General features: G+C 40.0%; 1 protein-coding gene across 2 annotated transcripts in view; it reads left to right on the top strand.

Moving 5' to 3' along the window:
- Positions 1-3,889: 3,889 nt before the first annotated feature.
- ntn4 (netrin 4) overlaps positions 3,890-24,252 on the top strand; it is a 32,926-nt gene continuing 12,563 nt past the window's right edge. Inside the window, exons 1-6 of one of the 2 annotated variants that reach the window (XM_088924093.1) lie at positions 3,890-4,217; positions 4,350-4,454; positions 5,492-6,027; positions 12,746-13,018; positions 19,234-19,360; positions 21,839-22,027. In XM_088924093.1, the coding sequence (XP_088780219.1) occupies positions 4,394-4,454; positions 5,492-6,027; positions 12,746-13,018; positions 19,234-19,360; positions 21,839-22,027 (1,186 nt within the window). In that variant the 5' untranslated portion in view covers positions 3,890-4,217; positions 4,350-4,393. Of the gene's footprint in view, positions 4,258-4,349; positions 4,455-5,491; positions 6,028-12,745; positions 13,019-19,233; positions 19,361-21,838; positions 22,028-24,252 lie in introns of both variants that reach the window. The other variant, XM_088924092.1, reaches the window with a different exon arrangement.

Raw genomic sequence — 24,252 nt, 5'->3', positions numbered from 1 at the left:
CATTCATGATTAACGTCACAGACTTTTGTATCAAAAAGAAAATTTTATAATACAAAACAATATATATAATACAATATTTATAATACAAAACAAGACAAATAATTTAAAAGTGTTTAAAGTAGAAGTGTTGTGGGTTGAGATACATTCTGTTTGTTTTTTACTATAGCCAAACATGTGCATCCCAAAAGATCTAACAAAAGATCTATTAACAAGTAAAATTAAATTATTTTAGCCCATCTGTTTAAACATCTCAATCTCATTTTTGCAGAATCATGATTAAACATGTTTTAAAGTCCTATTGTAACAAAATACAAAAACACCCAAATAGTTATTTCTCAATAACTTAGTCAATTCAAAGGCAGGGGAATGTTTTTCATCAACACCAGAAGAACAAATTCCGTTCTTTATCGGATATTTTCTAACACAGAAAAACCAGAAAAAAACTCCCACTTTGCCATGAGAATTTCCACCTACATTATTGGTAGATATGTTTCCTTTTACAGAAAATGGAGATTAGTCTGTTAATGGAGCTGTTAAGGGGCGTTTTGCCTTAGTTTATGAGTGTACCTTTTGTGTATACTATCTGCTAGCCATGACTTTGAATATTCTGATGGGGACAAAGTGTGGGATGGAACATCATATTGAGCGGTATGGTGCCACAGTGGTTAGCATTGCTGCCTCGCAGCACTGAGGCCTTGAGTTCAATTGCTGGGGTGCTGTCTGCATGGAGTTTGTATGTTCTCACCTGTTCGCATGGGTTTCCTCTGGGTGCTCCTTTTTCCGTACACAGTCCAAAGACATACAGGGATGTTAACTGACTTCTCACACCAGGGAAAACTGGTGTGAGTGTGTGCGTGTGCGTGTGTGTGTCTGTGTGTGCGCTGCGATTGACTGTTGTCCTGCCTGCTTTGCACCTGTTGCTTGTTGGGATAGGCTCTGGATCCCAAAGCAAAAATATTAGTTTTGTCTTTGTTGATCAGATACTTTTGAAGAGCACTGTACGAATCCCTAATGCTTTGAAACCAAGTTTTAGGTTTCAGAAGCCCCACTTTTTAGATGTTTTTACTTATTAAACACAGAAGAAGATGTTTCATGTGGAAACATTTGTCAAGGACGTCTTTTTTAAAAAGAAATTAGCTTGATTTGCTTGCATGACCAGGTGCAACAGTGTCAATCTTGCCAAAATAAAGTCTCTGTCCAGTCTGAACGAAAGACCAGCCTTTGTGTGGGTTGTGCTAGTTTTGTTTGAACAAAACAAAATGTGAAATTCCTGAAACCTAAGTGAATCATCCACAATAAAAGAAAAAAAAATGCTGGAAGGTAAAAAGCTATTGAATATCACACACCGAAGCCATGATATATTTGTAACTTAACAAAGCACTTCTGAAATGAAAGTCCACTTAAAAGAGAAAGATGAAACTGTTCATTGAAAAGAGGCTTGCCATTTCTGTTGACTGGTTTTATATCATATAAAACGGGTTCTGTGACACATTCTATGCCTTTGATTTGAACATTCTTTGTTTTCTCACAATTATTAATACATGAGAATCATTCATTGCAGGCTATCCAGTTCTGTTTCCATAACAAGCTCATATATACTGTATGTTCAAGGAAGATATTTCTTTTTAGCAGAGAGTATAGTTGCAGTTCACTGTTTTCCAGGCACTGGCTCTAAGGGCGTAGCTGAATTGAGGAACTGTGTGCATTGTCTCCTTTAACTCAATACTAAGTGGTGCACAATAACATATTATTTTTGATTGACACTGGGCATTACTGGGCACAGCCAGGGAAATTCTGTAGAACATCTGTCATTTTGAAGTACTGGACCAGTGCCAATATGCTGAGAGCACGTGATGGAAAAGACAAAATTATTGTTCACCATGCAAACCTGAAAAAGCCATAAAATCGTTTGGCCCAAAAGCAAGTTGGCAAATTTTTTTGGAGCTCACCAAATGCCAGATATAGATCAGGAGTATTGTGCTGCTATGAACTGAACCAGAGTTTCAATTAGATATGACACTATTGCTTCAAATCATGCAAGAAAATGTCTGCTCCTTATCGTGCGACAGACGAGATCATTGAAAATAATTCACAGATTCACAGAGTATAACTGAAAGGTTCCAAGGTCTAAACCACAAAAGAAGTGCCAAAATGTACTTTTTCAATTGAGGCCCTTCAACTTGAAGTGAAATGTCATATTTTTGCAACACTGTTAACCGGCCTTAATTCCCAAACTCAAGAAAGAAATGTTGTGACCTGAAGCCACAGTAGGAGTGACACATCTTACAAAAGTAGCTTTTGTGAGACTGAATTGAAAGTGAATGGTAGGACAATTTAAAAGGTGTCAGTTGACCTTGTGTTTTAAATGCTTATGTTCCTTGAATTCACAGACAATTTTTTTCCCTGGGGGTTATGTAGCTGTACGGCCGAGGTTAACTGCTGTAATGCTCCTGACTAGTCCACCAGGGCAAAGGTTGTTTGCCTTAAGCTAGGATACCCCAAATACAACTGCCAAGATGACAGGTTAAATAAAAGGGCCTCAGACTGACAGTAAATAATGAATGATGAGATTCCTCTCACCCTACCTCAAGGAATTCAGATGATCGATGTGAATGACAAAAATGTGTCAAATTGAATTCAGGCATCATGTGTGATCATTCAACAGTGATTGACTGTTTTGCAGAAGTGGTATCTTTCTTTCCCATAGAATATGGGTTGTAAATCATTAAGACTAATTTCCAAGTACCTCCAGAAAAACCCACTACAAAAATTGATCATAACAGTGGGATAATAGCCACAGCCATTAATACACGTGGAAGAAGTATGAAATTGACAATGGTGAGGCCGAAAACGGGTGATAAAGATTTGCCGTCACCTCGATATAAAAAGCATTACAATGTTTCTCAAAACATTTAATTTGACTGCAATATGTTATGTTATAGTAAAACACTAGAGGGCAGCTTTTGGAAATTAATCCTTATTCATAATATTTTGTGCCTAACAATATTATTTAATATCTAATATTATACACCTACATATATACATTAAATGTTGTCTTAAAATTGGTTTTATATATGGTTGACAGTCAAACTGTTTTGCATTTTTATACAATTTTATCCAAACCTTTAACATTTATAGCTTGCCAGATGGTCTTTACCATTACCGGCAATTACATCTAATTTGCTAAGATTAGATTTGTAATTTAAAATGATAGTTCATTGTTTTCGATTTGTACATCTTTGGCTTACTATATTTGTAGGTATTACACTAACAAAACTAGTTGATATTTTCTGACTATGATCATATGTAATATTGTCATCACAACAAACTCCAAAGTCAGAAAGGCAGTAGACAGTAAATTTGAAGACACAAAACATGTAATGGCAAAACATTACAAAGCCCAAAACCTTAAGAATAATAATTCTTAGCATTTAAGGTACGTACAGTCAAAAGGCCAGCGTTAGGCCTAATATCAAACCATATGAATAAGCTGGTAACAAAATCGTTTTTCGCAATAGGAGCATTCCAGATAAAGCACCTGTAAGGGTGAATATCCTGTACCTGAACTTGACATTTAAAAAGTAATGTGTTTACATTTACAGCATCACTGCTAGTCATCTCATTGACTATTCAAGTTTATTAATATTCGATTGGATAACTGTCCACTGTCCACCCCAAATACAAACCCTGACGTGTTTACAAAGTAATTGCAATGAGCTGTATCAATTTCAAGTCAATTTAAGTTACATGACGAGCGGGCTGTGTACATTCACGATATCGAAATATGGGACAGAGTATCAGTTACAAGGTGGTCGTTTAGTTTCTAGTAAACTTGGTATAACTTCGCTTTAGTCTGAAAGGGTAACCACATCTAAGGGGTAACGAGAAATCCTGTGAATCATGAATTACAGGAATGTTCCTTTAAGCTAAAAAAATGCGAAGCGACTGGGGCGGAGCCGAAATCCCCCTGTCACTCTTTGAATATTACTTACATATCTGGAGGCAAAACTCAAGTGAATGTGCGGCATGGTAGTATATGGTAGATGAAATGAGAGACATAGCAGTATCTCCTCCTCTGCACCTGGCGTTTTTGGAAAGCCTGTTACTTCAAATAAGAAAATGTGCTAGCTTGTAGTTTTCGGGAAATTCGGATAGTGGGGTTGTCAAAGATTGGATCTGTCTTCATTATTATTAGAGTGGATGAAATTGGCGAGAAGGTCAGTTGGTCTGAAGAAACGACTTCGCTTTCTCCCGCTGGTAAAAAAAACTTGCCTCCACATGTCACTATAAAAAAGCAAAGTGAAATTTCGGTCCTCATGCGAACGCATGTAAGTCTTGGTGTTTTTTAGGAAAAAAGAATTGCTGGTCTCCCGTGCTTCTCAAAAGCCCTGCGATGAAGCGTTGGACTTCAATTTCACTGATTGCACTTTTTGGATTATATTCTCTCGCTTCAGGTTGGTATTTTAATAATTTCTCTTGATTACTCTTGCGCAGTTGAAATTACCGTCGCATGAAACTTATTTTCCACGCCATTTAAAACATGCGCGATAACACAGACGTAGAGGTTCACAACAAAGATTTGCTCGTCGTCACCAGACAATGGAACAGCCTTCGGATGTGAAGCGAACCCGGAATGATCAAACTGCGAGTTTTGTGGACTTTGTAAAATCATCATAATCTAAAGTTCACAGCTTTTCATTGTCGAACTAAAACTGCATGGAATAATCTCGAAACGGTTTCTGTGTTGGGTACTGATTTGCCTTCAGCTAAGTGATTGTTTACAGTTATCATCACAAATGTAACTGTGTTATAACATGAATAAACAAGTTAGCCCCTTTGTTGGTATGTGATGAAGCGCATTTTACCCTGCGCTTTGAGTTTAAAGCATCCTTCAGTGAACCAGTCAGAAGTGTCATGGCACGCAGGATTGCAAGGATGTCAATATCCGGAGGCTGTTTGAGTGTATTTTCATCCCTCTTGGAATGAATACTTCTGTCTGCATAATCCATAAGTCCGTCGTAGCGTGGTTCACTTTGAAGTTCATATTATTATAACATGCTGTAAGTGTTTTTTCTCTAAAATATTTAGTAGCCAACTGCATTCAGTTCCTATAAAAGTGCACATTAAAAGTTTTTATGTCCAATTGCTTACTTTTTTGCTTACTTTTGACAAATGTTCTGGATCCGTGAATCAACGCTAATGTTACACATTAAAAAAAAACATTACATTGAAAACATCCTTCTATACAATAGCGTTGAAACCTACACGATACCAATTAAACTAATTTAAAAAATAAGAACATTTGAAGATATGTATGGCGACGAGAGTACAAATCAGTATGACAGAAAATGAAAGCATTCGTAATCGTAACACTTCAGTACCGATGAAGGTGAAAGGGAGATCCGATGGTAAAGATGAACAATGCTATTATGGCCTGGGTTTATTCCCTTGTGTGCCCCGTGATCAGCACGCTCTCTTTTCGCCCTTCAAGGTCTGGGCGGCGCGGGTTCGAGAGTGCCCGACAGGTGTGACAGCCGTGCTTGCAATCCCAGGATGGGGAACCTGGCCCTGGGTCGGCGGCTGCTCACGCAGTCGGTGTGCGGCTCCAACTCCACCGAGCTCTTCTGCTCCTTCTCCGAGACCGCCGACGGCTCCTGCCGCCCGCCCAAGTGCGGCAAATGCAGCGTGGCGCAGCCCCAGCACTCCCACCTGTCGGGGGCCATGGCCGACTCCTCCTTCCGCTCCCCCGGTACCTGGTGGCAGTCTGCCGGGGGAGCGCTGCAGGAGACCGTCCAGCTGGACCTGGAGACGGAGTTCTACTTCACGCACCTCATCCTGGTGTTCAGGTCTCCCCGGCCGGCGGCCATGCTGCTGGAGAGGTCGCAGGACCACGGGAGGACGTGGACGCCTTACAAATACTTCGCTACCAACTGCACAGAGACCTTCGGCTTGAAGGACGACACCGAAGTAGAAGGAGCCCAGTGCACTTCTAAATACTCGGGGCCCTACCCCTGTACCCGTGGAGAGGTAATTCGAGCTTCATGGCTGTTTTTGTTTTCTTGAAGATCAGTGTAAGAATAACCCATTTGCTTCTGCCCATTTCCTTTAAAAGGTTATTTCAGTGATATTGATTATTAGTCTCATCCAAAAGTTCAGATATCGGCATCAGTTATGGTTCAGATGTCAGTTCTGGAGAGCCATTGTGTCTGCAGGCTTTTTAAGACCCCACAAAAACAGCGGCATCTGAAAAGCTGGGAGAAGTTAGTAAACTGGCCCATTTAAGACAATAGTAAGGTGACTAAGTATGAGGAGCCAAGCTTTAAAATGAACCAGTCTTTCAGTGGTTTCCAGCCCTGGAGTCCTGGAGCAGTACTGTCTTCTGGTTTCCGTTCCAGAGAGTGCAGACCTATCAATTTCAGTTTTGTATTTGGGACATATTTGTGCATTACATTCCAGCTCTTAAAAGATCCAATAGTCATTTGTAATTTGTAACAGCCCTGTAGCGATTTCTGGGTTTCAGAGCTGGTGTCCTTCAGGTGTGCTGTCTGAAATGTAGCCATCTAGCCCTCTGCAGAAGAGAAAAAAAAGCTGATGTTGGAGGGTTTGATAGTGTCATTCCCACTGGTGTCTGTTCCCCAGTAATAATAATAATAATAATAATAATAATAATAAAAATAAAAGCTTAATGTAATATATCACCATTAAAGATGGCTGCTCAAAGCACATTACAGAACAACAACAAAAAATACACAATATACACACAGTGAAACTACAAAATGGGAGGAGATAGTAGATGGGGCTACGGAAGATGACAGGGGCAAAGAGGTATATTGCAGAACCAGTTAAGTAAAGGCTCTTTTAAAGACGAAGGCTGTGAGTCTAGATATGAAACAGCTTAGTGAAGGTGACTCTCTGATATCCTTGGGCAGAGAGTTCGAGAGCTTTGAGGCATAACAGGAGGAGGCCCTGTCACCCATAGAGGGTAGACAGGCTCGGGGGACAGATACAGTAGGAGACCAGAATTAGAAGAGCGAAGGTTGCGAGGTGGGGAGTAGGACGATAGTAGCTCAGTCAGGTACTGGATCAGCTAGTTGGAATTTTTTAGTCAGAAACAACAGCAAGCAAGTTGAGGAGAGTGCACGTGAAGTCCTGATGTTGTTGGAGACAGTACCCTTGAAAGAGGGTATTTGTGACACCAAGGACTAACTGAAGGAGCACGTTACATGTATAAACTAGCAAGTAAATGTAGAGCTCAGCTGGAGTGAGAACTAACAGACAGTGTTCCTCCGGGACCAAAATGGGAATCGCAGGACTAGGTGCTCACACGGGGTTTACTCCTGGTGTCTGTTGTAGGTGCTCACACGGGGTTTACTCCTGGTGTCTGTTGTAGGACAGGACTGGGAACAAAGTAACAGGCTGAGGTTGATTTTCATCTCACTGAAAAGATTTTTTTTTTTTTTAGTGGCAGCTGTGTTACATAAGTGCTCTCAGCAAGGAGAAAACTAACCACCTGCAGCAGCTATTGCTCTCTAAGAGCCCTTATTTCACAGTTGGGCATGAGTATGAAAGGTCTCCTTCAAGTCATTACTGGGAGTATCTTGCAGTGTAACTGCAACCATAAATAGCAGCGAGTTGATAAGTGGTTCTCAAGTGGGTAGGGTAAAGGAAACCTCCGTTAGGAATAATTATTTGCGTATCTTAATCTAATGCAGGTATTTGGTTTTAAAGCAGTACAAGAAACAGGCTGAGGTTCAACCATAACTGGCTCTTAAATACAACCTCGGGTAAAATAAAAGCTGATTTGCATCCTTAAATATAATACGTATACGCTGAGTATTGCAAGTGTCACACCACAAAATTGTGTTCTGTTGATTTTTGCTGATATTCTTTGGTGGCGTATTTACTGATTATGGTTTTCTCTTGCTGCCATCAGGGTTTACAGGTGTTTTACAAAGCTCCTCAGTGACTTCACCTGGCTACTACTTAAGTTACATGTTGTGTACAGTGTCACAAAACCTGGTTTCCTGACAGATTCACTCTACAATCTCAATACCCCAGTATTCTACTCTGTTGAAGTAAAGTGATCAACTGCACATGGTGTGTGGTTATTAGTAAAAGCTACTCTAAATAAAGCTGTATAGAACAGTGTTGGTCAAAATTAATTGAAAAGAAGTTCATTTTTTGTACCACAATGCGAATTGTCCTTATGACCATTAACAGTATCGCTAAAATTGCAGTTTGTTTTTTGGAAAACATGATTTATGTTTTGATTCTCTCATTAATGTACATAATGTACATACATTAATGTACATACGGTAGTTGGTGGGTCATTATATATTGTTTTGTACACAGAAACCTATGAGGAATCTCAAAAGGCAAGCATCCTTCAAGAAAAGTGATGTCATGTGATGCTACATCAGAAATTAGCCTCCTGAGATGCAGTCATATTATATCTTTTCTAGAAAGACTCAAACTCTTATTTGGGATCAGGTATCAGCTGAGATCCATTTTATTCTAAAGTTTCAGGTATGATCTTGGCCATATCCTTCATGAGCAGCTTTGTAAATGTGCTAATTTTTGGCACTTTTCACATTTCAAATTTGAGATCTGATTAAGAAATTTAAAATGAAAATACAATGAATTGCTTTTAAACGTTTGGAACAGTCTGTGTCCAACTCAGCAAATAAGCATGACCAACATTTAACCGTACCACAGAACTACTGAACTTTAAGCAGCAGTTTCACAGGCACTAATTAGCACTAATCTCAGACTGCCTAATGTCTGGGCAAATAAATCCAGGTCTGCTGTAAATTACTGTGAAACCAGTCCTCAATGGTAGGTCAAAAATGAGGGCTCAGAAATCTAGTACACCAAAGACTGATAGTGTATATCCATGCATTACGTCTTCGAGTCTCTTTTCTTAATATGATAGATAGTTGCACAAAAGAAGTGATACAGATGTCTTACAGCCCTGTGGTTGTAACATACCACCACTTAAACAATGTGCATTCCTGACACACTGGCTCTTAAATATAACTACAAATAGCATAAGAGCTGATCTGCTCTTTGAAATAATTAACCCTGGTATTCATTCCAAAAGACCAAATCCTGTCTACCACTTTAACTATGTACCAACTTAACTACTTTACTGCCAGAGGAAAGGATTATTTTTTCAATTCTCTTTTGTCACGTCTGTTAGCTGTGCCCTAGGAAGACACATTATCTTCCTCACCTTGACAAGTTTTCTCACCAGGCAAGCACTTTCTGTAATTTGGTAGCTCTTTTAATGGACCACAAATTCTATTCCGGCAAATCATTAATAACATGCCATTTTTCTTGAGCTTGTAGTGATTAACTATTGTGTCTTGAATAGTACAGTGGGGAATCAGATAAGCTTAAGCCATGATGGATAGAAACAAGAAAGAGCGCTGTTGCTTCAAGCAAAATAGGTAGCAGGTATTCTCAGATTTTTGTGGAAACATTAAAACATGTCATCTCTTGTGCTGAAAGCTAAATATGCTGTGAAGAAATTTGAGTGAACATAGACCAAAATAAGCTCTGCAAAATTAATTTAAATATAACAACAGAAAATTGTTCAAATACTGAGCAAATGCATAGCTGATTGGATTTCAGGGGCATACCTGAAACATTTTTATCATTGTAATAGTAACGTGCAGCTAGCTGTGAAGTGACCATGGTGAATTTCGGTCCACTTTCTCTCCAAACACCATTTTTATGTACTTTATATCCAAAATGTCTACATTATTTGTGCATAATTGTCTTACCATGAATAGATTTGAACTTTAATAGGCTAAATAGGTTCAATGGTTGTGAATGGTATTGAGGAGTTCATATACATAACATATATACTTAATATATATATATATGTTATTTGACTTAAACTACCCATGTTAAAACTGCAGAACATACCTTTTTATCCATCCATATTCAAATTCAGTTGTAGGGCCTTCTGATCGGCTTTCTTAAATGTTTTGTGGAGTTGTTATTAAAACAAAAGGCAAATCATTAATAACTTTGAAAATTTCCCAATATTCAAAATTATCAGCATCTTTATTTGAGATTAGACCTCCTTTCTGAATTTGGAAATGTTGCTGGCTTATATAGGATGAACTTATAAGTACTCTGAATATATTTAATTTTTCTATAGTTTTATGGAATAAAAAATAGTTTTGCCACTATAATTTACCTTACTGGCGTTAAAATAAAGGCATGTTATATATGAGCATGTGATCATACTAAGAAGAAATGGGTTAACATTAGCAGTACCCTGCTTATTATACCATTAACTTTAGTAAAAATACATTAACATAATTATATGTTATTGTTAATGTATTATATGTTATAAAGATACATTAACATATAATTATACTTTAATGTATCTTTATCTAAAGTTATTTGCACAGACTTCAGTTAAAGGACATATTTGACAAGACAGTATTTAACAAATGGATTCACTCTTTGCTAAATTGCCCTGAATTCAAAGAGTTAAGAGTTTCTGTCTATTGAAAAAACTGTAGGCCAATGTATTTTTATGCTACATTGTTTTCTATGTAAAGAATTAACAATAGTCATTTTAATAACTTTATTATTTAACTTATTTCCCCTAGTTTATGCTCCCTTCAGTGTCTTTAATTTTGCTTACTTCTTGTATATTTCGGTTTCACAGTAATCCAGAATCATTCAATTGAAAACAGGGTGGTTGGAGTAGTGGTGTTTGATAGAAAAAGTCCTGTAAAATGCGTGTTATTTATAGGCGAGAAAGATGTAAAATGTAGATGTACTATATGAAGAACTTGGTTACCTTTCCATGCCCTGCAAATGAAGCCCACAAGGGATTGAACCTGTTAGTCTTTCTTGAAATATCCTAGCAAACAAGTTTAAAATGTTATGATTATCACCGTAAAAAATCTCTTCCCCATGATTTTTGCCGAAGGGTTTCTTTTCCTTCTTGCTTTAAAGAAACACAGGAGGCTGCACTGGATGTCTTCTCACGTGACACCTTTTGGTTTCAAGGAGGTATAAGCTTCTGTAAAAGCAAAGGTTTCACAGATGGATTGGAAAAGCAGTTTTGAGTTTTATGTTGCGTTTGTAACGGTTATAAAACTCAGACACTTCATAAGTCACCATGCTGGCTTAATGCTTTTATCACCAATGAAGTCGTGTAGGGCTAAATCTCTCGGCAGCTTTTGTCCTCTGATTTTCTCAAGTATCTCAGATTCCACGGCCTATTTGTTATATACCCTTAATTGCAGAACAAAATGCTATGACCTCATAACCTTTTCCACTGCCTAGAAAATGAATAACAGTTCTGTCCGCCTGCCTGTGCAGGCAAGGCAAGTAAACTGTTGATAATCAAATGTTATTCTTTGGATCCTTTTGGGTTTCATTTCCCTGTGGGTTTTTTAACTTATAATTATTACTTCCTAATTGATCTGGACTGACTTTGGTTGGATTAGTTTTGATAGCTTTTTAATGTTTGTCTTCTCGTTGCCAAAAGGATGTGATAGAAATAAAGTTCAGGAACTTTTGTATGTGGCAGAAAACAGAAGAAGAGCAGATGCTTATGTCAAATACTGGTGTTAAATCAAAGGTTGTGGAGGAGATGAAACCCTAATCTCGCCCTCTTCTGCTCATCACTTTGTAAATGCTTACTCTCTTACACGCTTGCTTACTCTCTGGCACACAGTAGGTCATTTTTAGAAGGGAGCTTGCTTTATAATGGTATTAATGACGGATACAATCTGAATGATTTCATTTTGGTGGGATTCCAGTTGTCCAAACTGCAACAGAAATGAAAAGTTCTGAAGTGTAGAGATATGTGCTTGCAGTGTGGATTTACAGGTGCTGCTCATTGATGAAGCTCCCCATGGACCACAGCTACATGTGTGTCTTGGGACCAATATAGCCTGCCCAGCTCCAGTGTATCGGTGTCACCTGTCTTGACCTGCATACATCGGTCGTGCCCCGTTTTGTGTTGTGCTGGACACAAGACACATGTTTCGAGACGGGCTCACAACTGTTATGATATTTTAAAAGACACTCATAATGAAGGTAAAAATGTTTACAGCGCACAAAATACTGATCAATAACATAAATAAAAAGATGCACCCCAACGGTTAACTGAAAGCTCTTTAATCTATGTATTTTGGTATTATGGAGCAGCAGGTAAAATGTATGGATATTAATCATATATTTTAAAGAACATAATAAAACTATTTAATAATAATAATAATAATAATTGCTTACACTTATGTAGCGCTTTTCTGGACACCCCACTCAAAGCGCTTTACAGGTAATGGGGACTCCCCTCCACCACCACCAATGTGCAGCCCCACCTGGATGATGCAACGGCAGCCATAGAGCACAGTATGCTCACCACACACCAGCTCTCAGTGGGGAGGAGAGCAGAGTGATGGAGCCAATTCATAGACAGGGATTATTAGGAGGCCATGATTGGTAAGGGCCAATGGGAAATTTGGCCAGGACACCAGGGTTACACCCCTACTCTTTTCGAGAAACGCCCTGGGATTTGTAATGACCACAGAGAGTCAGGACCTCGGTTTTACATCTCATCCGAAGGACGGCACCTGTTTATAGTATAGTGTTTCTATTATTAATTAGTATCTGCAGTAATAATAAAAAAAACATTTGTGTCCTTGGGACCAAATGACCCTGCACTGCAGTACTTGCTGACGGCGCCCTCCTCCCCCCCGTCTCCCCGCAGGTGATCTTCCGAGCGCTGCCCCCGTGGCACACCCTGAACCCCTACAGCGCCGAGGCGCAGGAGCAGCTGAAGGTGACCAACATCCGGGTGCAGCTTCTGAAGCGCCAGCCGTGCCCCTGCCAGGACAAACACCCGGACGTGAAGCCCCAGCACCTGGCGCACTACGCCATCTACGACTTCATCGTGAAGGGCAGCTGCTTCTGCAACGGCCACGCAGACCACTGTGTGCCCGCGGAGGGACACCGGCCAGTCAGGGAGAGGACGCAGCATGTGGTGAGCGGAGCCAAGGAAAAACCTTGTTGTCTCTTTAGTGCCTATTTACAAACGAGGAGGGGGCCTTCACCAGCCTCTTGTAGCAAGGCGGTTGTTATGACAGTGGCATCAAAGAGCACCCTGCCCCTAAACCGCCACTCGCTGTGATTTTGCTGGCTAAGCCCACCCTACTCTCGGCAGCGCTCTGCAAACTATGTTGCGTTGACGGGAGAATTTCTGATCACGGTAGCGATCACCTGGATCGCAGGACGCCTGGATCCCCACCCGTGCTCAGGCCAGTGCCTTGACTGGTTGAACCGACTCACTTTCTTCTGCCCCTTCGCAATTTGTGACTGCTGTGTATTTAAACAACCTGGCCTGCTGCCGCTGCCAACGAATGGCACTCCGGCACACATCATTTCTCCACTGTTCATTTGTCAGGCGTAGTTAATGGCTCAGCCTGGACTCGAAGTGCTTTTCTCTGTACCACATGACCCAGTCTGCCCTGATCCTTCTGAAATGGGTTTTTTTCTGGTAGAGCCCTTTGTCCACAGTGGCTTTTCAGTTATAAGTGAACAGTATCTCCACACAGTTAATAATATATACCTGTATTCTGTAATAAGAACTTAAGGACGGTTATAAACGAGATAAGGCTATTTGGCCCATTTAATATTTGATTGTTAATTGATCCTATGATGTCATCCAGCCATTTCTTGAAAGAAACCAGGGTATCAGGTTCAACAACATGATTGGCTAGCTTGTTCCATTCTCCCGCATCCCTCTAGGTAAAGATGTTCCTCCTGCTCAAGGTTTTTCTCTGCATTTCCACTTGTGCCCCTGTGTATCCTCACTTCACCTGATTTTACATGTGTGGAAGGATTTCATATTCCAAGCTAATCGGTAGATTGCTGAGGATTTAAAATCGACAAATCAGCAAGTTGTTCATTCAGTTTTACATGGTGCTTCAGGTTGTACTGCGCTGTTTGTAGGTCTGTGAAGTGAGATGTATGGTACTGTAGTAAATTCACTTCTACTTTGCTTTGAAATAGATGTTCATTTCCAGTGTTTGAGAGTCATTTTCATGCTAATTTAGTGTATCCTAAATTAAATTAATTACCAGTAATTAAAAAAAAGAGAAATTTTAACTTTTCCCCTGCTCTGCACCTAACTGTTCTACTATACAGCATTTCTACTACTACTTGAACTGGTTTCTTGGCTGTTTTGCAAACCTCCCAGAATTAGTATATAATCCGCTAAAGGCCAGTACTGAGCAGGAACTTCATAGGCAGGAGAGATAAGGTGTAATTTGCCACATACTGTCCATGGTGACTAAATCTTTGGTGAGAAAGTGTGTTTTACCATACAAGTTTAACATCTAGTATGTATAGTATGGGCCCTTTTAGTCAGTTTATTGAGTAATAATTGGTCTTTAGTCTGTACACCGACTGTTAGTTCACCTTTGGAGTGTCTTAAATGTCATTTTCAGTTTGTTTTGAACGATTGTCCCTCTGGGTATCTGTTGCTACGTGGGGAAAGGTATGAAATTCAGCAATTGTGTGTTCCCAATCCCCTTCATGAGCCTTGCCCATCTCTGCAAAAGGTGGAGGGCTGACCTTCTTGACCTGACATTTCGATACTTATTAACCTTTCCCCTCCCATATTTCCCTGGTGAACCACATCAGCACGCTGCTGTGTACAGACAATGTGCATTTCTGCCTGAATGGGTTCAGGCACGGCTCTGAAGAGTGCCCCCGTCGTGCTGCGTATGTTTTAGGGTTAAGTGACTTCTTAATCTGTCTAACATTTCATGTGCCTTTAGCAGTTACAGCCTTTCACCTACCTCTGTCTGCTTCTGTGGGTTTCTCTTGTCATTTTTGTAAAAAGAGGTTTACGCAGCTGTCAGTGCAGATAAACCGTTTTAAAATTAAAGAAAAACTGCAAAGTGCCGTCTGTATTTCACTTTAAATAATGGGGGGGAGGTCATTCCAGGATGAGAGGGGAAAAAGCAGCAGCTAAAAAGTGTTAGCAGATTGCCTGCGTATTTGTCATTTCAGTAAGGTCCTGGGTGGTGGTTGGTGGTAGCTCCGCTGCCTTATCGCAGTGGGTTCTGTTCTGTTCTCAGGCATATATATGGAGCTTGCATCTTCTCTGAATTTTTGTGGGCTGCTCAGGTTTCCTCCCACCTCTTAGAGACACGCAGGCTAGAGTTTGCTCCTTAATCCGCATCATGTGTGGTGTGGTATGCCATTTCCCAGATAGGTATGACATGTGTCCTCACCGACGCCCCCTCCCCCAGATTTAGAAGGCACAGTGACCTTTTCTTTTCACGCTGTCCGTCTTGGGACTCGTCAGTCGTCACTGGGGTGAGACCGGCGCCAGCGTGTGGAGGGCACAAGCCCCGTACACGTACTCCTCCAGCAAGCACATTGTTGATCTGCTAGACGTGTGCGCTTACTGCAAGCTGTGTGTACAGGAAAGGCAGTGCCGACCAGAGGAATAATGCATCTCTTGCAAAGCTCACCGCAAGCTCACCTGCACCCATCCAGTCCCAGGGAGTCCCTGCTTGTCAGCCTGCTTGGTTCAAGCCCCCACACCTCCAACAGCTCTTTGGCTGATCCTAGTCACCGTTATCCAATGATGACACAGCCCATGTCGGCACATGTGGGCTCAACCTGTGCTCTGACTGAGCACCTTGACCCCAGATAGCTCTAATGTAAGCCTTCTGTTTAAACTTTGTCTGGTCTGTCTGTCTGTCCCAATAGGTCAGCAAGTTTGCTGAATTTTTATGTTATATGAACTAAAAATCTCCCCAGCTTCTGCTGCTTATGTGATGGTTGTATGTAGGACCAAGTGCTTAAATTCATACTGTAAGTGACTGTCTCAGTCCATTTGCTTTTTACCAGAGGCTGTGTTGTATTTATTTTCCTTTAGCTTCCTGGAGACATTCTTTGCCTCACTTTCATCTGAATTAAGACAAGTACCTCTGACTGTATTTTTCTGCTGGATTGATACTGGACTCTGGTTTGAATTGTCTTAATTTCAATCCTAAATTTAACCTACTCAAGTCCAGAATATCTGCAGAATATAAGCAGAGATCTGCCCGTTTCTAGAGATTTGATATGCCATGTTAGGATAAACACCCTCCTAATGTGTACATGTTGGAGAAAAAAACATGGCACATTGACAGAAAACATATAAAAAAATAACCAGGATGATAAACCACTGACATTTTCAGCTGACCGCTGACAAAGAGAAGTGTTTTTTTTGTTTGATCTATTATTCTTATTAACATATTCAATTTAACTCACTTCAATTCAGAATACTTTATTCATCCCAATGGGTGTAATTGGTTTTATAGATGGTTTTATCCATAGCAACTTACTTTCATATGCATTTATTGAATTTGTTTTAATGAAGATACCAGGTTGGTAAATAACAAGCCTTTCTCCATCAGAAATTCACAGGGCCCCACCTGGCATTTAATCCCACAACCCTCTAGTTTTGTGTTCAGAGTCCTAGCCACTACTGCTCAATGAATGTCATCCTCATGGTGTTTGATTCCAGAAATAAAAAGAAATACGAGTTGTTTGCAGTCAACGACAAAGACAGCGTTATGTCTTTGGCAAGCCTAAAGAGAAGCTGCGCTTTCAGACAAGAAGTATTAGGGATTAGAGAACAAAGAGTTAGTCTTGGGCATATAAATGACTTGTGCATGGATACCCCATGGACGGTATCAGATAGGTACTTGAATGATTCCTGCAAACGTAAAAATGATGCTCTGCTAACTGTGCTGCTTTGTCTTATCATATTTAAGTGAGAGGCTATGAATGTTGTTAATTGATATGAAGTGAGCAGAAAGAGTGGCTAACCTAATCTAGTAAATACAGCAAGAGACCACTGGTCTCCAGATGATCAGATAAAGAACACATTTAGAATGTAAACTTGTTAATGAAGTGTACTGGCAGCTAAATAATGTGTTGCATGAGCAATTCAAAGAAAGAACATTTTATTATTATTATTATTATTATTATTATTATTATTATTATTATTATTCAGCACTGATAACATAACTTCAATCTTTAATTGATAGTCTCAGTCAGTCACATTTTGGATTACAATTTGGAACACATTGGAATTAAAAGCCTTACAAACCTAGGTTGTATTTCTGGTAGTTTTTTTTTTTCAAATCTTTCCTATTTAAAGAAATAGGACCTGAAATGGAGAGCATTTTTTTGAAAGACTGGACAGGGAAGATGTAACAATGCTTAAATTAAGTTCACCTAGTGTGCCATATGACAAAGCCAGTCCATGTGCGTTAATTACATTGTAGCCACTGCCGATATGACTTAGAAAAATATATCTGTCTGTGGATTTATATATGACTCACTCCTAAATTGTGATGTGGAAGATGTTATAGAAAGTGGTTCTGCCCTGTGCAGTCTGTTTTGTTCACCACAGGATTGTAAAATCTGCATAACCCAAACAACGATAACAAGAAGGGGATCGTCTGAAAGATTAAAACTTTGTAAACACTGAAGATTGAGGCGTGCTCTGGAAATGTTTTCCATTGAATAAGTGCAAGATTGATTTGTGGTGAAAGCAGGCTTTTGTTGTCCAAAATGTTTTCTAGACATAATCTTTACCCATGATGCATTTCCTTGCTTTTTAGCTTTAGTTTAGCCAAGATTTGCTTTAGGTTTCTATAATTCTTAACTCATTTACTCCACTGCTCAAAATATGACTCATTTTCTTTTGTGCAAGCCTTCCTCTTCCTCTGTTCTTTTAGGTGACTTATTGCATTTACTTCTAAGGCTTATTTTCCTTTGCTCCAGCTTTATTTTCTTAAGCCATACTAAAAAGCTATGAGCTCATGCACACAATAAGGAGTTGTTCCTTACTCACAAGTGCTTTGAGATGGTTGCTCAGTAAAACAAATCAGCAGTCATGTGTAAATATACATTGTGGAGGGAAAATGACTACAATAATAACATTAATAATTTTGCTGTTTTGAGCTCTTTTGGAAGCAGTCATTTGAAAGCGGCTCTTTGTTGAAGAACTAGTCATCCGCATTCCCAGGCTGAAGAAGACCTAATTTAGAACTTCCTCTTTCTTTAAGGCCAATGTGTGTGACCCCAAAACAGTGCCGAGCATAATCTTTTGTCTAGACTGAAACCCGTCACCCGTTTGTCCATCGCTGAAGACTAGAGCCACTGTCTGATTGCAAAAGCAAGGGAAGAGCAGAGAAACTGAACCAGCTGTTTTGGCTAATCTTCTCCTACCAACTTGTAAATGTGTTTTGTAATTAATGTAGGTGCTGTGGACAGTAACAGCTGGATCTCTGCCAGCCGCTGCCTCTGAGTTCTTAATGGCTTGTTTCATCACTCGTACATGTTGTTTTGTTTATGTCATTTAATGAAAATGTGGTAGCAATTAGGACTTGATTCTTATCAGTAGGTTTCTTTTGGCTCTGATAATTTTAATATCTCTTTCCTAGTGCGTGATGCATGTTCTTTAAATACAGTATACACCAGTATTACCTGTTATACCGTAGAAAGACACTGTACATTTTTATTCAGTGATTTGCAATGAGACTGTCCTGAACTACAGCCACTCATCTGGGACTTAGAAGCTGAAGGTCTTGTTTTCCCTGGTTCCAAATTTAGAAAGATTTCTTTGCACTTATCCTCACCAGCTATAAGTAACTGAACTTGAGAGAGCTTCTCAGGGTTACTTTGTTAAAAATACTCCCAGAGCCCTCTGCTTTCCTAACGTTCGATTTGTGGAATGTTCTTTCAATGCTGTTGTGTCTGTGTGGGTTTCCTCAAGGTTTAGGGGCTGGTTACTATGGGTTTTGAAGACATGTCTTTTTAATACTCAGAAAGTGTTAACAAATATTTGCACGAAGGGATTTACTGTGTTGAGAGCTTAACTGTAGTTTACAGAGGTCAGCGAATAATTCTTTAATCATGTTGTGTAAGCACAGTGCGTTGATCCTGGGAACACCATGGAAGTGAGCTGAAATGGAACGGCTTATTTTACAGTAGTGACAGAAAGCAAATGCATTCACTTTGTACACTTTAAAATCTAAAAACCTTTTGTGGAACATGTTTTTATGGGCATGTTGATATCTTGAACTCGTTTTGCTTTCCATGACTGTAAAATATTTAACCACACGAAGTAAGAAACCTCGCCAGCGTTTCTTAATCACACCAACCCTGTTGCCCGTTGTCCACCAGGTCCATGGAAAGTGCATTTGCAAGCACAATACAGCAGGTGATCACTGTGAGCGCTGCGCCCCTCTGTACAATGACCAGCCCTGGGTGCCTGCTGACGGACTGACTGGGGCTCCACATGAATGTAAAAGTAAGTAACGTTGACTTACTGGACATGCCTCTGTATTCATCCATAACTAAAGTATGTTTCATTCTATTTGTATTATGTAAAACACCAGTATTTTCATTAAGTAAAAGAGCATCTAGGCACCCTTTACTGCTCATTACCTGATGTGTTTAAACACCAGTCTTTGCTTAACTTCTAACTTAGCTCGTAAAGATTCAGAGAAAGCCTTTTACTCACTCATAGCTCAGGTACTGTGGGATCTAGAGAGAACCACTTTGCAAGTTTTTCCACTTTAGTATGTTATTTGAATCTGTTCTGATCTTTCTTCTGTGCACTGGGATTTCTTAAGTACAATAGATTGATATTTTCTGTCATTCTGAAGTTGAACTGAAAAAATTATTGAATTTCATCATTTTTGCAGGGCAGGTGCAATCATTTGCCATCTATATTGCATGTACAGAAATATTCACATTTTGCTCAGAATATATTGTGAAAAAATGCTCTTACTTAGTAATGATTATTGCTATTATATTGGGTTTATTAATACTGATTTCCCAAGAGTTCTAGAAACTCAAAAAGAGTTTAAAAGAGCCAATCTTTATGCACACTTATTATTTTTTTACTGTATGATGTGAAGAAGAAATGGGGATTTAAAAAGAATAATATCATTGGTCCTAACATGTCTAAACGGTGAACAGTTTGTCACCAATGATGATTGTTCTGTTAGATCTCTGGAATGTTTTAGAAGGGTTTTTGTAAGGCATGGGTGCTGTTTCAGATCCCCCAGCTGCTTCTCTAGCTCATATGGAGAGAAACACCTTGAAACTGAAATACAAATACGATGTGCTCGGTTTTGTAAGCCTGAAACCCTTGGTAAAGGCAGTAACCTATCGAATCATCTCAAAAAGCTTCAGCGAAACTGACCACAATTTCTAATTTGTGTTGCCACATGTTTCTCACCGTTAAAATGTGTTTCACGAGGAATGAAAGCAGCCGAACGTTTGGGAGAAATTAGAATCGTTTATTGGGATGTGAAGACTTGGCTTAACCTGCTTGGCTGAGGGCCAACCCCCCGCCTGTTGGACGGGGAGGATAGGACCCCCACGCGACCAACTGGGCAGCTGCAAAGGTGGAGAGGGGGTGGAGGAGGGATGCAGAAAACGAACGAGGAAGAGGAGAGGGTGACGTTTGGTATACTGTATATGGAGACCGGTTGCTTTACGTCAGAATTAGTGGGAATTGCAGCAGCTGTGTCGAATGAGTTCAGCTGCCTTCATTCCTCCCGAACTTTCATTAAAAACTCCATATACTGCTGAGGTACACTGGTTTGTTATTGCACTCATTGTGCAGAAAAGTACATTCATAATTTGTGTTTGATCTATGGTGCACATGAGTAAAAGATGTACATGCTCTATCGCTTAATCAGGTGGTAAAGACATCAAGTAGAACTTAAATCATAGCAGCAGTCAGACCCTTGTTCTAAACATTGCTTGTCTGAAGCTTTACAGTGTGAATAAATGAAATAATCTTCGTGTTCTTTCTAGGTTGTATGACACATTATGTCAAAAGTAGTGTTTGCAACAAAAGGAGCTCAAGACTGGTTATATGTCTTTATTAGTGATAAGCTCACGCCTTTACAAGGGAAATAACATTACTTTGGTTAAATTAAAAATGTAAAAATCATTCATGAGATTCTTTGTTTTTGATTTTTGTAACTTTCTCGTTAGCAGTAAGTCATTAAAGCTGTAATCAACCATAATTATGCTGTCTCCATTCCATGTCATTAACATGCCACCATATTAAACACTTTACATACAAAGGAATAGGTAATAGGTTTATTCCGTGCTGAAAAGAGAAGAAAGAAAACACAACATTTTGGCTGTGGAGCCTTCTTCAGGTGTGAGCTTGACTGAAACATTGTGTTTTCTTTCTTCTTTTTTTCAGCATAGAATAAACCTATTATTTGTTCCTTTGCTGCCTATGCATGCTGACGCAGCTCCCCACCTGAACTAATCTACATACAATATGCATTATCTAATATATTATTTTTGTTATGATGGCCTAGTCTCTCGTTTTAACATTTTGTGTAGTGCCTGTCTGAATAAAAGATTCGGGCGACAAACCGGTTTAAAAAAATAAATGAGCAAAAGCAATGAAAAATGGACAAACCTGTTGGAAATTAGGTGCCGGCCTATGGATCTTTGTTTTTAAACAGACCCAGTTCCCTTGTTAAGAGCTGACCAAAGGCATCTCTTTTTCTGCATGTCCGAAAGGGATATGCAAGCCGTGGAGCGAGAATAATCGGACCTGACGACAGTTAATAGCTTTCTGTTCCGCTTACCCTAATTACACGGGGCCTATAAACCTATAAGCTCGGAATCTGCAAGAAGGCAGCAAGATAAAAGGTGGAAAGGAAGAGGCCTAATTATTTCTGCTTTGTCGGTCCAGCATACTGACTGGCTTTGTCTCCCACTCCCCCCCCCCCCTCCCCATTTGATGTAGAGTGCAAGTGTCACGGCCACTCGGACAGCTGTCACTTTGACTGGGCTGTGTGGCTAGCCTCGGGACAGCGCAGCGGAGGGGTGTGCGACCACTGCCGGCACAACACCGAGGGCCAGAACTGCCAGCGCTGCAAGAGCGGCTTCTACAGAGACCCACACCGGCCCTTCTCCGCCCCTGACTCCTGCACCCGTAAGAGCCGCTTGGCCCCGCAGTCCGGCCTTTTTCCTGGTGACTTGCATTGGCGTGGAAGTAGGCCTGTCGTGTTAAAAAATCATTAATAGTAATTGCTTACACTTATATAGTGCTTTTCTGGACACTCCACTCCAAAAGGGAGGCATATTCAACTCCTGCACCAGCCCTGCAACAGCTATATCATCCTGCAGCTCATAACCAGCAGCCCACTGAAGCTCAGCAGGTGTGAGCCTGGTCAGTACCTGGATGGGAGACCTCCTGGGAAAAACTACGGTTGCAGTTGGACGAGGTGTTAGTAGGACCAGTAGGGGGTGCTCACCCTGCGGTCTATGTGGGTCCTAATGCCCCAGTATAGTGACGTGGACACTATACTGTAAAAAGGCATCCGTTGGATGAGATGTAAAACCGAGGTCCTGATTCTCTGTGGTCATTAAAAATCCCAGGGTGTTTCTCAATAAGAGTAGGGGTGTACTCCGGTGTCCTGGCCAAATTTCCCATTGACCCTTACCAATTATGGCCTCCTACTAATCCCCCTCTATGAGTTTCCTTCATCACTGTGTTCTCCTCCCCTCTGAGAGCTGGGGTGTGGAGAGTGTACTGGTGCACTGTGGCTGCTGTTGCATCATCCAGGTGGATGCTGCGCACTGGTGGTGGTGGAGTGGAGTCCCCATTACCTGTAGAGCTCTATATGGAATGTCCAGAAAAGTGCTATATAAGTGTAAGGAATTATTCATTATTATTTTTGTTGTTGTTGCTTTTGTTGTTGTTATTATTATTGTTGTTATGATATTATTATTATTGTTGTTGTTATTATTGATTGCTGTATGATAGCAATCGGAAGATTGTGAGGATTTTATTTGCTTCTAGTTGGTGTATTGTACTATGAGGTCAGGGTACAATTGTTTCTGTAAAACAGCATTAGAGTTTTTGCTTTATGGTTGCTAAAGATTGGGGTCACAATCTTATTGTTCACAAGAAATCCTCAATGTTAATATCTCAGAACAAGCTTACCAGAGACAGAGTCCCTCTAAGATAGTATGGATGACATTACATGTTGGGATGCAGCGCTTCAGTTGTTTACAGGTAAATCCAAAAGGTCTTTCAGGTTGCTATTGACTTTTTTCCTCAAAAGCGTTAACATCTTTAATTTGGGAACTACAAAAATATAGGATTTCTAAACCTAAATCTTTATTTCTTTGTGCCAGTTTGAATGAAGATACTTAGCTATTATTATGGTGACCAAATAAGGAGGGGTAGTTAAACTACAAGATAAGGGGGTCATGGAGGCAACAATCAGGTTCTGGTACGATCTTGCTATGTAAGCAAATAATATTTAACATAAGATTAGTTATGTCACCTCGTAAAGTTAGGGAATACTGATCATTACGCAGCACGTGTGGTTATTCTTTATCTTGCACAGGCTCATTTTTTAAAAATTTTTGGGAGAGGAAAGCTCATTTTAGGAATGGCGCCCCCTCCATAGAGTATGCCCATACAGTGACCTAACAGAGAGAGGTGTATTAGCAATGGCTGTGTTTTAAGAAGGATCATGAGAAGTGTCAGCCGTCTAGACTGGAGCTGGGCCAATAAACAACACAGAGCTAGAGATTCCCCTGTGTGAAATTCCACAGGTTTTCAGGGAACAAGCCAGCACAAGTCAGTTTATGCAATACTGATGGGCACCTGACCACATGAGTAACCAGAATATAATGGCAAGCCAAGAGAAGGATAAAAACAGGAAGAGAATCACAAACATTTAACAAAACACAATTTTTCAAATGTGACTCACCATTCTGCAGAGTCCGGAAACAGCAGATTGATTCATCATCGGTAAGAATGAAGAACACTTGTCTAGATTCCAAAGAATCTTTTATTTGGAGTTATTAAAACAATCGTTAAGGCTCTTTTATTCACAAATATTTTTTTTTATTGTAGACACCTGGTGTGTTATGGATGTAAATACACGTTCTGTGATAGCTGGGGCCTAAATACACTAGGATAGCTAACATATTCTAAAGACACAGACAGAAGCCAGTTTAAAACACAGACAGATCATAGAGGGAGCAACCAAATTTATTTACAATTTAGACTGAAGTATTTGATTAAAGGGGAGGCTGTTTTTTTTTTGTTTCTGTGAATTACAATTTAGAAAACCTATCCAAAAAGCAGGTGAATGTAGAGTGATGAGAGTAGCAAGAGAGGTTCTCTCCGGTAGCAGTTAC

The sequence above is a fragment of the Atractosteus spatula genome, chromosome 8 (assembly GCF_055471065.1).
Source record: "Atractosteus spatula isolate fAtrSpa1 chromosome 8, fAtrSpa1.hap1, whole genome shotgun sequence".
NCBI classification, from domain to species: domain Eukaryota; kingdom Metazoa; phylum Chordata; class Actinopteri; order Semionotiformes; family Lepisosteidae; genus Atractosteus; species Atractosteus spatula.
The sequence above is the reverse complement of the archived record's forward strand: the minus strand, read 5'-3'. Positions and strand labels throughout refer to the sequence as shown.